At 46.5% G+C, this 13,177-nt stretch overlaps 1 protein-coding gene across 2 annotated transcripts in view; it reads right to left on the minus strand.

The window, feature by feature from the left end:
* Positions 1 to 304: 304 nt before the first annotated feature.
* The window catches only part of ANKRD13C (ankyrin repeat domain 13C), an 86,784-nt gene continuing 73,911 nt past the window's right edge, over positions 305 to 13,177 (minus strand). For both annotated transcript variants that reach the window (XM_060232015.1, XM_060232014.1), the window contains exon 13: positions 305 to 1,712. In XM_060232015.1, coding sequence (XP_060087998.1) covers positions 1,582 to 1,712 — 131 coding nt within the window. In that variant the 3' untranslated portion in view covers positions 305 to 1,581. The remainder of the gene's footprint in view (positions 1,713 to 13,177) is intronic.

The following is a 13,177-nucleotide window of genomic DNA, read 5'->3' on the forward strand; positions in this document are numbered from 1 at the left end:
AATATTTCTGGAACTGGGCCCAACATGAGGGTACAGTTCTCTGAAACTGCCTCTTCATGCTGCATTAATACAAAGCTATAGCACTCAGGGAATATTCTCTGAATGATTTTCCTGACAAATCTTATGTGGCTCATGAATCTGATTTTATTGCACAGTGACTCACCCTTTTCACATTACAAGTTATCACCAGCACTGGACGGTGTTACGCAGCCTGGCAGTTTTCTTCAAGTCGGATTGACTTGAGCAGTTTACAGGGCGCCGGGGGGGGGCGGGGTGGTGGAGTGACTAGACAGCACAAAGAATATAGTTTTGAAAATATTTACATTTCTGTACATTTACACATTACTGGAAGTTAAATCTCTGAATACAAATGACACAAATTACTGACATTTTGGGGCACACTCTTTCCAGTACAGCAAAAAAGACTAGGTTATCTTCAAGTTTCATAGTATGGAACTGTGTGAAGATCCTAATTTTTAAAAGTAATCATTTGATGAAAACATTCTTCTTTCTATAGCCACTTCTGTTGAAACCATAATTTTTCTTGCATATTTAAAAAAAACTATTTTAGGACCCTTTCTACTATCTCAATGTATTCAACTGGGGAAAAATTAATTTCCAAAAGTCTGCTTGTAATATAGGCGCATTTAGCATATTCCCACATGCTGCTGGACTTCAATACTAGTTTGTTTGCTTGATGGGCAACATCAACAGATTCGATACACCCAAAAGAACGCCAGCAATTCAGCCTTCTGGATGAATGAAGAATTCTCCCATGCATGCTCTTCGACATCAAACACAGCAAGGACATTTCCAACCACTTTGAAAAAAAAAATAACATCTGCAGATTTCATGAGAATATTAGTAAACAATTTTCAGTGGAGAAATTTACAGTTTGGGTAAAAATACGGGTAGCACCACAATGAATTGCACTAAAGGTGCTAAAGGAGGTACCTTATTCCCTGCAGAGTGAACGCTCTAGTCTGGAAATGTATTGCAGTATGTAAATACAACTGTTTAAAGTGGTTACCATTTGGTTCATTCATCTACATAAAATTAATTTATTTTACTATTTGCTCAACCAACATTTAATTTACTGAACTATTACATACTTTATGTTAAAAAAAGCATGAAGGAAGATTATGGGCATCTTGAGTAAGTTGGTTGCTTTAAAGGGCTTAATATCCAAATAAGACATTTCAGTTTATGCTAATGGTCCAAGAGTGCTTTTTATTACCAAGAAGAAATGTAAAAATTTTAAAAATAGTTACAGTCCTTATAGCTGTTACATAAGTATCCATGGGGGGGTGTCACTGAGGTGCCAGGCTACCATGCTTGCAGGATGTATAAAAATGCAAGTGACACATCAGGATATCTGCTGTCATTTAGACACTACATGGATGCTTGCTATATAGTACAACCTATTGAGATTCACTGTATGTTCCCTTTCTGAATTCATTTAAGCAAGTTTATCCCTTCCAATTTCACCCACTTTCAGATATACATCTGTGGGCAATTTGCATCCGCTCTTTCACTGTGGCATGCTGGTATACTTTATTCACTGTTAACTTTCCAGTTAAGTTAAAGATCAGGAAAACGGCTAGGGTCCTCTTTGTAGTCATCGGGTACTGTGAAGATTGATTCATCAAATTCATCATAACGAAATTCCTGAAAAGTCACAGTGGCAGTGATGGTAGGAAACACAGGTATGTCTAGGAAGAATAGAACAAAGGATGATCAGATTACAGCAGGAAAATGACGATAGATATAAATGCAAAGAAACGGGTACCCAGGTACAATGAATCCAACCATATGTGTTGCTCTATGGTGACTCACCATATGTAAAATTTACACAATTGTACAATATTGGCATGCAGCCCTGGATTCTGTTTACTGGGAGGAAACTTCCTAGTGTAGGGGAAGGGGGAAGGAGAGAAAGAAATTTTAGAAATCAAAAGATGATGATGATGTTGGATTTATATCTCGCCCTATACTCTGAATCAGAGAGTCTCAGAGTGGTCACAATGTCCTCTACCTCCCCCCCCCCCCACACACACCCTGTGAGGTAGGTGATGCTGAGAAAGCTTTTTACAGCAGCTGCCCTTTTAAGGGCAACTCCTGTGAAAGCTATGGCTGATCCAAGGCCATTCCAGCAGGTGCAAGTGAAGGAGTGGAGAATCAAACTCGGTTCTCCCAGATAAGCGTCTGTGCACTTAACCACTTCACCAAACTGGCAAAGACTGGAGAACGCAATACATTTAAGGACCATTTTATCCTTCAATCACATGTAAACTACAGACATGTTTAAACCAAGGTACTCAAGATTCTAGACTCCTACAAAAGAAATCATGATAGTGATATCCTAGTACACACTTCACACAGGAATGAGACTGCTCAAATAATGCATCCTGAGCCTTGTGACTCAAAACTGAAGCGCTCATAAAAATTCTGGAAAGGAATAATTTTTTAAAAAAATCCACACTTTTTTTTTAAACAGCATACTTTAGTGAACAAAAATAGAACACAAAGAACTAAATACACTTTAATTTAGCTGATCAATAAACCTGATCTTGATTCATGAAGAATAGGACTTTCTCAGTACAGTATTTGGACTCAGACTATCTAGTGTTTTCAAACATCAACTAAACGTTCCTAATTGTTTTAACAAAACAATTGCGATCAGACATTTTAAAAATAAAGCAAGCTAATATCTTCCAATTTGTGCTTCAAAATAATGCAATAACAATTGTCCAAACCCCATATTGTGCATTTCATATTGATAGGGAATTTATGCTGTTTTATGTTTGGAGTGCAGCTAGAATTTGTTGGCTACTAAGGCATGTGTTCACACTATTAAATTCTGGTTACGACTCCACTTCAACTCTGATCCGCTTAGTTTTCTGTACCAGGTACTTTCTGAATCTGATCATTCTAGCTGGCTATCTTACATTGAAGCTAAAATAAGTTCCCTGGATTTATCTCTAGAATCCTTATCCTTGCTTTCTGAGTCTGAGGCTTTGTTAAAAATAATTCTAGTGTACTGGGCTCAGAGCTACAAACTCTTTATAGTCTTGCCAACAGAACCTGTTCTCCCCTAAACTTAGGGATTGTTCTGAATGCAAATATTCCAGTTGTGTACCTCTATCAATTTCTAGCTCCAAATTTGCGCAGAGCCTTTTCTTTGGCCAAATTCAATGCCCTGCCAGCCATTTTGCATAGCCCTACCAAGCCCTAACCAACTTGGATGACTGTCCTACTGAAGAACCTTTAGATAGGTTCCAATGTTTCATGCCATGAAATGAATTTGCAATTGCAAGGAAATGAGGTTAATCTTATTAAGGCCAAATTCTGTTGTGTCTACATTTATTTCAAAGTTAACTTTATTCAGATGTGATATAGACCATCCCGAGCTATACCAATTTCCAAGCTTGTCTGAGCTAGAAGAGAAAGGCAGAATACAAGATAATGATCTGCAAATTTTTGTGACCATTTAAATGTGATTTTTTTTACGCTCGGCACCAACGGGCATGCGCAGGCGTCCCAGTGCGCATGCTCGCCGGCGCCAGTGCGAGCATCCCGCCAGTTCCTTCCTGACCGCTGGAAGCCCCAACTGGAGGGAGACCGTCAGCAGTGGGGAAGGAGGGCGGGTAGTGTGAATAAAACAAACAATAAAACAATAAAGCAATAAAGCATGCTTTACATCTAGAGCATGCAACCTACGTTCCTCATCCGAGGAAGATGTAGGATGAAAAGTGGGCAACCAAACTTCCAAGTTGAGGTGGAACTGAGAAACCACCTTGGGGAGAAAAGAAATATCAGGAGCTAACGACACTCCAGCCTCTTAAAAAACTAGATATGGGTAGTCACAATGCATAACCGTGAGCTCCCCTGCACGGCGTGCTGATGTGATGGCTACCAAAAAAGCAGTCTTCCAAGAGAGAAGCTGTAACGAACATGTGGCCATCGGCTCAAAAGGACGTCGAGTCAGCCTGTCCAACACTAAAGTCAAATCCCACAACTGTGGGGGTGATCTCGATGGAGGATGAAGCCTAAGCAAACCCTTCAAAAACCTCTTAGAATGAGGGTGTGCAAAAACAGAGTGCCCTCAAGTGGTTCATGGAACACAGAAATTGCTGCCAAATAAACCTTGATGGAAGAAAAAACAAGGCCAGCATCCACCAGACATAACAAAAACTCAAAAATTGCCGACAATCCCACCCTTTGGGGTGAAACTGAAGGACCAACTAAGAACTGCAGAAACCTCTGCCACTTCCTATTATAGGAAGCGCGGGTAAAAAGTTTCCTGCTGTTCAAGAAAATATGTTGGACTCTGCTAGAAAACCCACAGGGTCGATGAACCACGGTGTCAGCTTCAGGTGGGGCACGTTATGATGAGTACATGACCGTCCTGAGCTGACAGAAGGTCTGGTTCCGCCATAAACTGGTAGAAGACCCCCCTTGCCAGTTGGAGCAGGATCGGGAACCAGTTCTGGCGAGGCCACCAGGGAGTCACCAGGATACAACATGGTCTCTCTCTCGCTATCTTGTTGACCACCCTCGTCAGTAGTGGCAGAGGTGGGAACAGATAAAGGAACCGACCTTCCCACGGGAATAGCAGACCGTCTCCCAACGACTCTGGATCTGAGCCCCCTCGAGCAAAACAGAGGACACTTCCGGTTTTCGGCTGTGGCAAAGACATCCACCTGGCGATACCCCTAGAGCTGAAACACGGGTTGGAGGAAGCGCCACTGTAACTCCCACTCGTGCGGGGAAGCCCCACCCCTGCTGAGGGAGTCTGCTTGCAAGTTGAAGACCCCTGGGAGGTGTGCTACCTTCACAAAGATGTCGTGGTCCAGGCACTCCAACCACAGATCCAGCGCACAAAGCCATCGAGAGACTTTCCCTCCCTGCCTGTTGATGTAACACAGGGCAGTGGTATTGTCTGTTAGCAGAGCAATAATCTTCCCCACCACTATGGGGCGGAAAGACTGAAGAGCAAAATGAACTGCCAGAAGTTCCAAGTAATTTATGTGGCAGTGAGTCAATTTCAAAGGTCAAGGACCCCCCACACACAGACTGTCCATGTGGGCCCCCCAACCCCATAAAGACACATCTGTTGTGATAGTCACTGTCGGTGCAGGTAGATGGAAGGGAGCTCCTTGACAAATGTTGTCCTTTGACTTCCACCACTGCAGTGTTTGAAGTGTCACAGGTGGAATTACAAACCTCTTTCAAGGTGAATCCCGTAACAGGCGAAACTGACGAAGAAACCAAAGCTGTAGGCCTCTCATCGTCAGCTTCGCAAAGAGCAGCACGCTTGTAGTCGCTGCCATCAGCCCCAGCATCCACTGCAGCTGCTGCGCCGTGATCCACTTTCGACTCTGCAGAAGTTCGACAAGGTTGATAATGTCCATCACTCTCTGCTGAGGCAGAAACGCGTGATGAAGGTTCGTATCCAGCAAAGCCCCTATGAACTGAACTGTCCTTGATGGAGTAAGGTGTGATTTCTCCAAACTGACCTGCAGACCCAAGGTGTCGAGAAGACGAAGAGTGACGGCAATGTGGGATGACAAGCTCTCTTTCGACTCCGCCACAAGGAGCCAGTCGTCGATGTATGGAAAGACGACTATCCCTTGAAGCCGGAGATGGGCAGCCACAACACTCATCATCTTCGTGAACACCCGAGGTGCAGTGGACAGGCCGAACGGAAGAGCTTTGAACTGGAAGTGCGGAGAACCTACTGTAAACCGAAAGAAACGTCCGAATGCAGGATAGATGCTGACGTGGAAGTATGCATCCTTGAGGTCCAGCATTGCCGTCCAATCCCCTTGGTTGATGAGGGGCAGAATAGTTTGCAGAGTGGACATTCTGAGCTTCTGGTACAAAATGAATTTGTTCAGATTCTGAAGATCCATGATTGGTCTTAGACCCCCATCCCGCCTGGGAACCATGAAGTAACGAGAGTAGAAGCCTCCCGTCCTGGCCTCCATTGGGACCCTCTCTATGGCTTGTTTCTGTAAGAGGTTGTTCACCTCCGCCAGCAGAGGTGGAGAAGAGGGAGTCGTAATTACCACAGATTGGCTCGAAATCTGAGCAAAGTCTATTTTGTAGCCTTCCGCTACGATGGAAAGCGCCCACCTGTCCATAGTGATGGACTCCCAGGTCGACAGGAATGGGCGGAGGCAGATAGACAAAGTGGAAGAGGGGACGGTGACGTGTGCTGCCAGAAAGTCAAAGGCCCTGCTTTTGAGGGCGAGTGCCCTTGAACTTGCCGATGGTCTGTGAAGCATAACAGTTTCTGTTGTTCCCCCTGTATGGGGACCTGCTCTCAGGTTGAGCAGAGTGAGGTCTCCACTGCTGTTCCAGGGAGAACTTTTGGTATGGCTTCTTTGCCCAAGGCTTGTGCCACTGTTTCTGTTTCGCAGCTCTGGAAGATGCCGGTACGCCCAGTTTCCTGGAAGTTTTTATAATTTTGTCCATTTCCTGGAGCGCATTGTTGGTGGTAGAGCTGAACAGGCCTTCGCCCTCGAAGGCCAGATCTTCAACGAAGGCCCTGGTGTCCTGCTGGAGAGCCGTAGATCTGAGCCAGGAGTGACGGCGGAGGCAGACGGCAGAAGTGATGGTCCTTGCTGAGACATCAACCATGTGCTTTGCTGCAGCCAGTTGTTGTTTGGCTACAGCAAAGCCTTCCTTCTGCAACTTCTTTGCAGCCGACCTCTTCTCCTCACTCAGGGAAGACAGGAGGGGGGTTAGCTGTTCCCATACTGAGTATTGGTATCTAGCCATGCACGTGGCATAGTTAGATACCTTTACTCCCAGCGCCCCAGCAGAATAGAACCTCCTCCTGACGTTATCCAACTTCTTTCCCTCCTTGTCTGGTGGAGAGGAGTGCATCTTGCGGGCCTTCGACGAGGAGGAAACAACCACCGAATTTGGCTTTGGGTGTGTGAAGAGGAACTCAGCCCCGAACTCTTGGACATGGTACATATGGTCCAATCTTCTTGATGACACAGGTGTAGAAGCAGGCTTCGCCCAAGGCTCCTTCACCGCCTGTAGGATGACCTTTGTCACCGGCAGGGCAGCCGCTGTAGACGTATCCCGTTGCATGATGCTGAACATGTTATTGTCTACAACGGGTTGCGGCTGTGACACCGGAAGCAAGAGGGAGAGTGCCATCCTTTTCACCAGCTCCCCGTATGACTTCAGATCCTCCAACGGTGAGATGGGAAGATCCTCAGCCGTATGAGACACTGGGGAAGGCTCCAAAGCCCGGTCTGGATTGTCGGTACCGACCTCGGAGTCCAACGATGAAGACTCTCTGCGTAGAGACAGTTCTGAGAGCACCGGAGTAGACTCTCTGACGGGCAACCGGATCAACCCCAACGACTGAGGTTGGACTTCCTCCACCACCACACCGCTTCTGTCAGGCAGGACAGCCATCAATGCCGAAGGATGCCATCTAGAATGTTGAGATAGCCTGGACATGTGGGATGCCTTGGACTGCTGGTCCCAGTCTGTGAGCTTGCAAGGAGGGTACCATTGGTACGGTGGGTAAGGATAAGGCTAAGGAGGCTGTTCCCATGGTGGAGGCGGTGGGAAGCGACGAGCTACTGCAGTCGGTTCCAGCTCTCTCCGGCCTCTCGCCTGATCCATCGGTGCCGACACCTCCACCTCCACCTCCGAGACCGAGTAGCTCTCACTGTGACGCCTGGACCCTGAAGAGTGGGAGTGCTGAGTCAGGTTGATCTTGTATTCCGATGCCGATAGGCGCAGCTGCGAAGCACTGCTTCTCGACACTGAAGGGCTACGACGCAGGGGCGCCGAGATCTTCCTCGGTGAGGCTATCGATGTTGAAGCGTCATGCGAAGGTGAAGGGGTGTGAGATGGTCTTTTCTTCTGCTTCTCCTTCGATTTCCCCTTCTTCGGCGCGGGTGATCGGGTCCCCGAATCATCCCGACGCCTCTTAGCCGGGGTGTCCACTGACCCTTCAGAAGGCTGTTTCATGGAACGCCCGTGCTCGACTGGCATCTCGGTCCTGATCGGCGAAGTCTCAGCCGATGTGACCGTTGGGGCCACGGTCTCACCCATCGGTACCGATGCCATCTTCTGCGGACGAAGTGCCAACTCGACCAAAGCCGCCGAAAGCCTCGCCACTTGATTCTTATGAGTTTGTTTCGAGAAGCTCAAACAGTGAGCGCAAGAATCAACTTGATGTCCCTCGCCCAGACAGAGGAGACAGAGGGAATGGCCAGGGGGGAGGGGGGGCAATCTTCCCACAGGAACGGCACCTCTTAAAAAAAACCCAATGTCTTTCCATAGATGCCCAGGGAAAAACCCCGCTCAGGAAAGTCTCTGAGGGGGAAAAATAGGGGAAAAACCGTCCAACGAACTTTTTTTTTTTTAACAACACTAACTAACTAACAACTAACTACACTAAGAAAATAACAAACGGGCTATATACAAAGGCAAAAAAGCAATCCAAGATTACTTTACCAACCGTGGACACGAAAGGAGATCCTCTCAGCGCAGCGGTCAGAAAGGAACTGGTGGGATCCTTGCCCTGGCGCCAGCGAGCATGCGCACTGGGACACCTGCACATGCCCATTGGTGTCGAGCACGAAAAAATCCCGGGCTTCACAGGTACCAATTCGGGGATCAGCGCAGGCGCTCTATCCCATGAGTGTGAAGCACAGAGACCACGAAGATCTAACCGAGCCACAAAATGACATCAAGCTGAAGTCAAAGTTTAAGAAATCATACTAAGGAGCTTTTGTCACAGAAGGAAATTTCTGATAGCTATCCTGCACTATGGACAGTAGTTAAGAAGCTTCTCGTAGTATTTCCAACATAATAGTTGGTGGAATGTAGTTTTAGTGGGGTCATCCAACTTCTCTCCAAAGAAAGAAATCATCTCCATATTACTAAATGTAGTTATTTAAGGCTCCTAAGTGACTATACTGGACATTGGGAAACTGGTATCACTTCATCAAGCCTATCCATCTCATTAAGAATTTACTGAACTGTGAAATAGTTACTAAACATGGTGTCTAAGATTCCTGATAAATGACTATCAGACTTTGAAAAGCTGGCATCAGTTGATCAAGTTCATCAATTTTGTTGAATAAATTAAACTAAAAAGTTTTAACTGGATTATGAACAAGTGTGCAATTATTGATTTAAATTTCGTTATTATTGGGGGTGTACATTCAGTATACACTGAACCAGTCTGGTGTACTGATTTAAGTGCACACTCGTTTCTGTGAGAACTGGGTTTGATTCCCCACTCCTCCATATGCAACTGCTGGAGTGATCTTGGGTCAGTCATAACTCTCAAAGCTGTACTCCTCAAGAGCAGTTCTTGGAGAGCTCTCTCAGCCCCACCTACCTCACAGGGTATCTGTTGTGGGGAAGGGAAGGGAAGGGAAAGGAGATTGTAAGCCACTCTGAGATTCCTTCAGGTAGTGAAGGGCAGGGTATAAATCCAATCTCCTCTTCTTCTCCTACCCCAAATAATGTCTTATCTGCATTATTCAGGTATTTATTAACCTGAATCAGATTTTCCTATCTTATTTGGCTACTGAATAGAGAATCCCAATTAAAAGACAAAATTATTAAACAATACCAACTATTGGCTTGGGATGTGTGTGTTAAACTTTAAAGGGATACATTTACCTTCCGTTTCTGGCTCTGCTTGCCATGGCAACAAGAGGGAGGGGGAAGAAGGATCTCTGCAGACCAGTGGTGAATACCCCTTAGGCAAATAGCACTGCATTGCAGCTTTGCAAGGCTGTCATTGCTAGCTTCAAACTTGAAGCCCAGCTAGTACTATCTACCTTGCTTTTCCAGGAAACTTGATCAGGAAGGAGCACTAGCAATTTGGCCAATAGGATTTTAGATGAGAACATACATTGCTCTTTAGCCAATCACAGAAGTTTATTCTTTTTTGAAATTCTTCTGAGCATGGGCACAGAGCATAAAGGCAAGGGTCTGGGCAGACTCCATTGCTGCTGAGAGCTTTGGTTGGAGATGGTATGGCTGACTTTTGCTTCAGCTGCTGCACTATGCTCGTGACTCTTCTGAGAGACTGTTTGTGTGGACTACTTTTGATCAGATTCTGCCTACTGGAGAACAGAAAACTGGAGACACTGGCAGGTTTAACTTATTATAGCACAATTTTTTAAAAAGTCTTCTCATTTAACTGTGGGCTGGTGGCTTAAGGGTGGTGGTAAGTGGGGAGGTGACTCCTGCCTGGGCTGTAGATCCTCTCAGGCCTCTTCCTGGTTCTGTTTGGTTCTGGTTTGTGGTTTTCTAGTTGATGGAGGATATCCACTTTGCACAGTGCCAGTTGTGCAGGGCCTGGATCAGTCATGGGAGAGACTCCAATAATCTCATGACTACCGGTATGCAGAACCATCTTAAGAAGCACCACCAGACTATGCTTCTTCAGGGGGAAAGAGAGGCTGCTGCTGGGGGGCCCAAGCACACACCACCAGCCAGGAGGCATGTCATCCTGTGACTGCCTCCAGCGCTGTCCCTGAGCACTCCACTGTAGGGATAGGGAAGAGACACCAAGCATCTCTATCAGAAATGCTTGGAGAGGATGCTACTGAGGTGCCGGGGAGGGGGGGGATAGCAGGCTAGCAAGAAGTTTACCCACCTTATCGCTGAAATGTTTGCTTTAAATGCTCACCCCTTCTCCACAATAAAAGGCACTGGTTTCCACAGGGTGCTCCAAGATGCCTATCCCTGGAACACATCCCGTTTGCAGCACATTGAGCAGGACCATGAGAGTTTCATTGTACAGGGCTGCCAGGGAGCATTTGAAGGCACAGTTGTTCCACACTCATAGGAGAACTGTGCTCTTCATGTCTAACATCTGGATCTCCTGTCATGTGCACAATTTGCATTTCTCGCTAACTGCACATTGATTGCAACCCAGCAATGTTCTGGGTGAGGGTGGAGAAAGTAGTGTTAGGCAGGGTCAGGGCAGCTGAGCCAGCTATTGCTAGGCTCTGCTCCATGTCGAGAACCTCAACAGGCTGCACACGATGGACAGCATTTCAGCCACCATTGAGAGACAGCAGCATAGGTAGGCAGGGACATCTGCATCAGTTTCATGGTGACTGATGCAGCCTCAGCTGCATTTACTGCATGACCCACCAAGCAGGCTGACTTCAATCAATGGAGAGACAAGCTCTCCCAGTGAGTTGAGCACATGCAAGCCTAGAAGGGCGTGTTGGCGTAAGCCGACAACGAATGGTGAAAACAGTTCTGCTGATGTTCATCCCCCACCAGACAGCATACCCCACCATGGCTCACACCACAATGACTGTTGAGATGTCAGTCATCAGGCCGATCCTCAGTCCCTCTGGGAGTAGCAGGCACATGAGACAGGACACAATGGCTGCAATGGCAAGGGATTACCTTGCAGAGCCCTACAAGACACAGGCCACTTATCCACTGAGCTACTGAACCGTGAAGGAGGCAGTGTGGCCAGAACTCTCTGCTGTAGCTTAGAGGCTCCTCTCATGCTTTCCAACAACCATGCAAAGTGAATGTGTTTTTTCCCATGTGGGCAACATTGTCTGCTCACATCACTCACACCTACTCCCCTGGTTAGTTGAATCCTTCCGTCTGTAAATCTGGAGAAGTTTGTCCATTGTGTAGGAGATAGGAATTGTTGGATTCCAGTATTATAGCCGTTTGATCTGATAAGGGACACTGATACGCAGGAAAGATAACCAGAAACTTATCTCATTCATCTTTGGTTTAAAGGAATTTATCACATCCAGACCCACAAATGGACTTTTTATGCACTGACCTTGGAATGTGTGGGACCCTAGGACTAGATGGAAATGAAGGAACTAGAATTGTGTACTGCTTTGATTTATTGTATATGGTTTGGTGTATTCATGTGAAAGTGATTAAGTCACCCAAGAGCATTTCCCAGTTGCCAGAGCTCCACGTAATGCTACATTAGAAAACTGAGAATAAGGCCATTGTGGAGAGAAAAATACAACAGACTCTAGAGAGGCTCTGGGAGTCTTCCCACCCACCCAAGTGAAGGCATTCACCCCCCCACCCCTTTAAGGGGATCTGATCTCTGCCATCTTGAGAGCAGTTGTAATTCTGAATGATCTCCATCCCTCAGCTGGAGAATGGCAACAAGGGTTCCCCAGGAAGAAATGGCTAATTTGGCGGGTGGAGTCTATGGCATTGTACCTGTCTGAGATCCCACCCCTCCTCAAACCCTACCATCTCCAGGCTCCAACCCTCAAATATCCAGAAATTTGTCACACTGGATGTCCTAGGGGGGCTGCTGCTGAACAGGAGCAAGCAGCCAGGCCTATTTAAGTCATGTCAGTCAGGTGGCATCAAGTCACCCAGAGGGAATTATTATCTATGATTTCTATTAAAGATAACATAATTTGAATAAATAGAATTGGTTTAATGAAGAGAATGTTTGACGGTGCTCCTCAGTGATAACACTGTTTTGACTATTTTACACAGAGTGTTCCTTTTGTAATCCCCTGGTTAGTTGAGAAAGCAGTCTTCCTGAAGGTTTGATTACATGGTCCTGGACTCTGAGGGTGACTGAAGTGAGCACATACTTGTGCCTGCATCCTCTCTCAGTCTGTGCTGGAAAGGTAGGGTGAAACTCTCTTCCCAAAATTAAAACAAGAGACTAGAGAGAAGTAGGAGGGCCATTAAATCAGTTGAATTGGCACAGAAATGTCCTACCGATCTCCACTGCCATTCTGAATCCACCTGCACCAGAATACTACAGAGCTCTGGCAGCAGTGCAGCACAGGGCCATGTTGAAAGTGGTGTACATACACAAAAGTTCACTCAATGAGTCACCACCAGCCACCCCAAACCAAAATTGCTCCAGGACTGGGTTTGCTGGACTGAAGGGCAGCGAGGGTTGCCAATCCCCAGGTGGGGGCAGGGGATCCCCTGGTTTGGAGCCCCCCCCGCTCCAGGGTCGTCAGAAAGCGGGGGGAGGGGAGGGGAGGGAAAGGTCTGCTGGACACGCCATTATTCCCTAGGGAGACTTATTCCCATAGAAAATAATGGAAAATTGATCCACGGGTATCTGGGGCTCTGGGGGCCCTGTTTTTTTTTTGAGGCAGAGGCACCAAATTTTCAGTATAGCATGTAGTGCCTCTCCCCAAAA

Source organism: Heteronotia binoei, chromosome 2 (genome assembly GCF_032191835.1).
Source record: "Heteronotia binoei isolate CCM8104 ecotype False Entrance Well chromosome 2, APGP_CSIRO_Hbin_v1, whole genome shotgun sequence".
In the NCBI taxonomy this organism is placed as follows: Eukaryota; Metazoa; Chordata; class Lepidosauria; order Squamata; family Gekkonidae; genus Heteronotia; species Heteronotia binoei.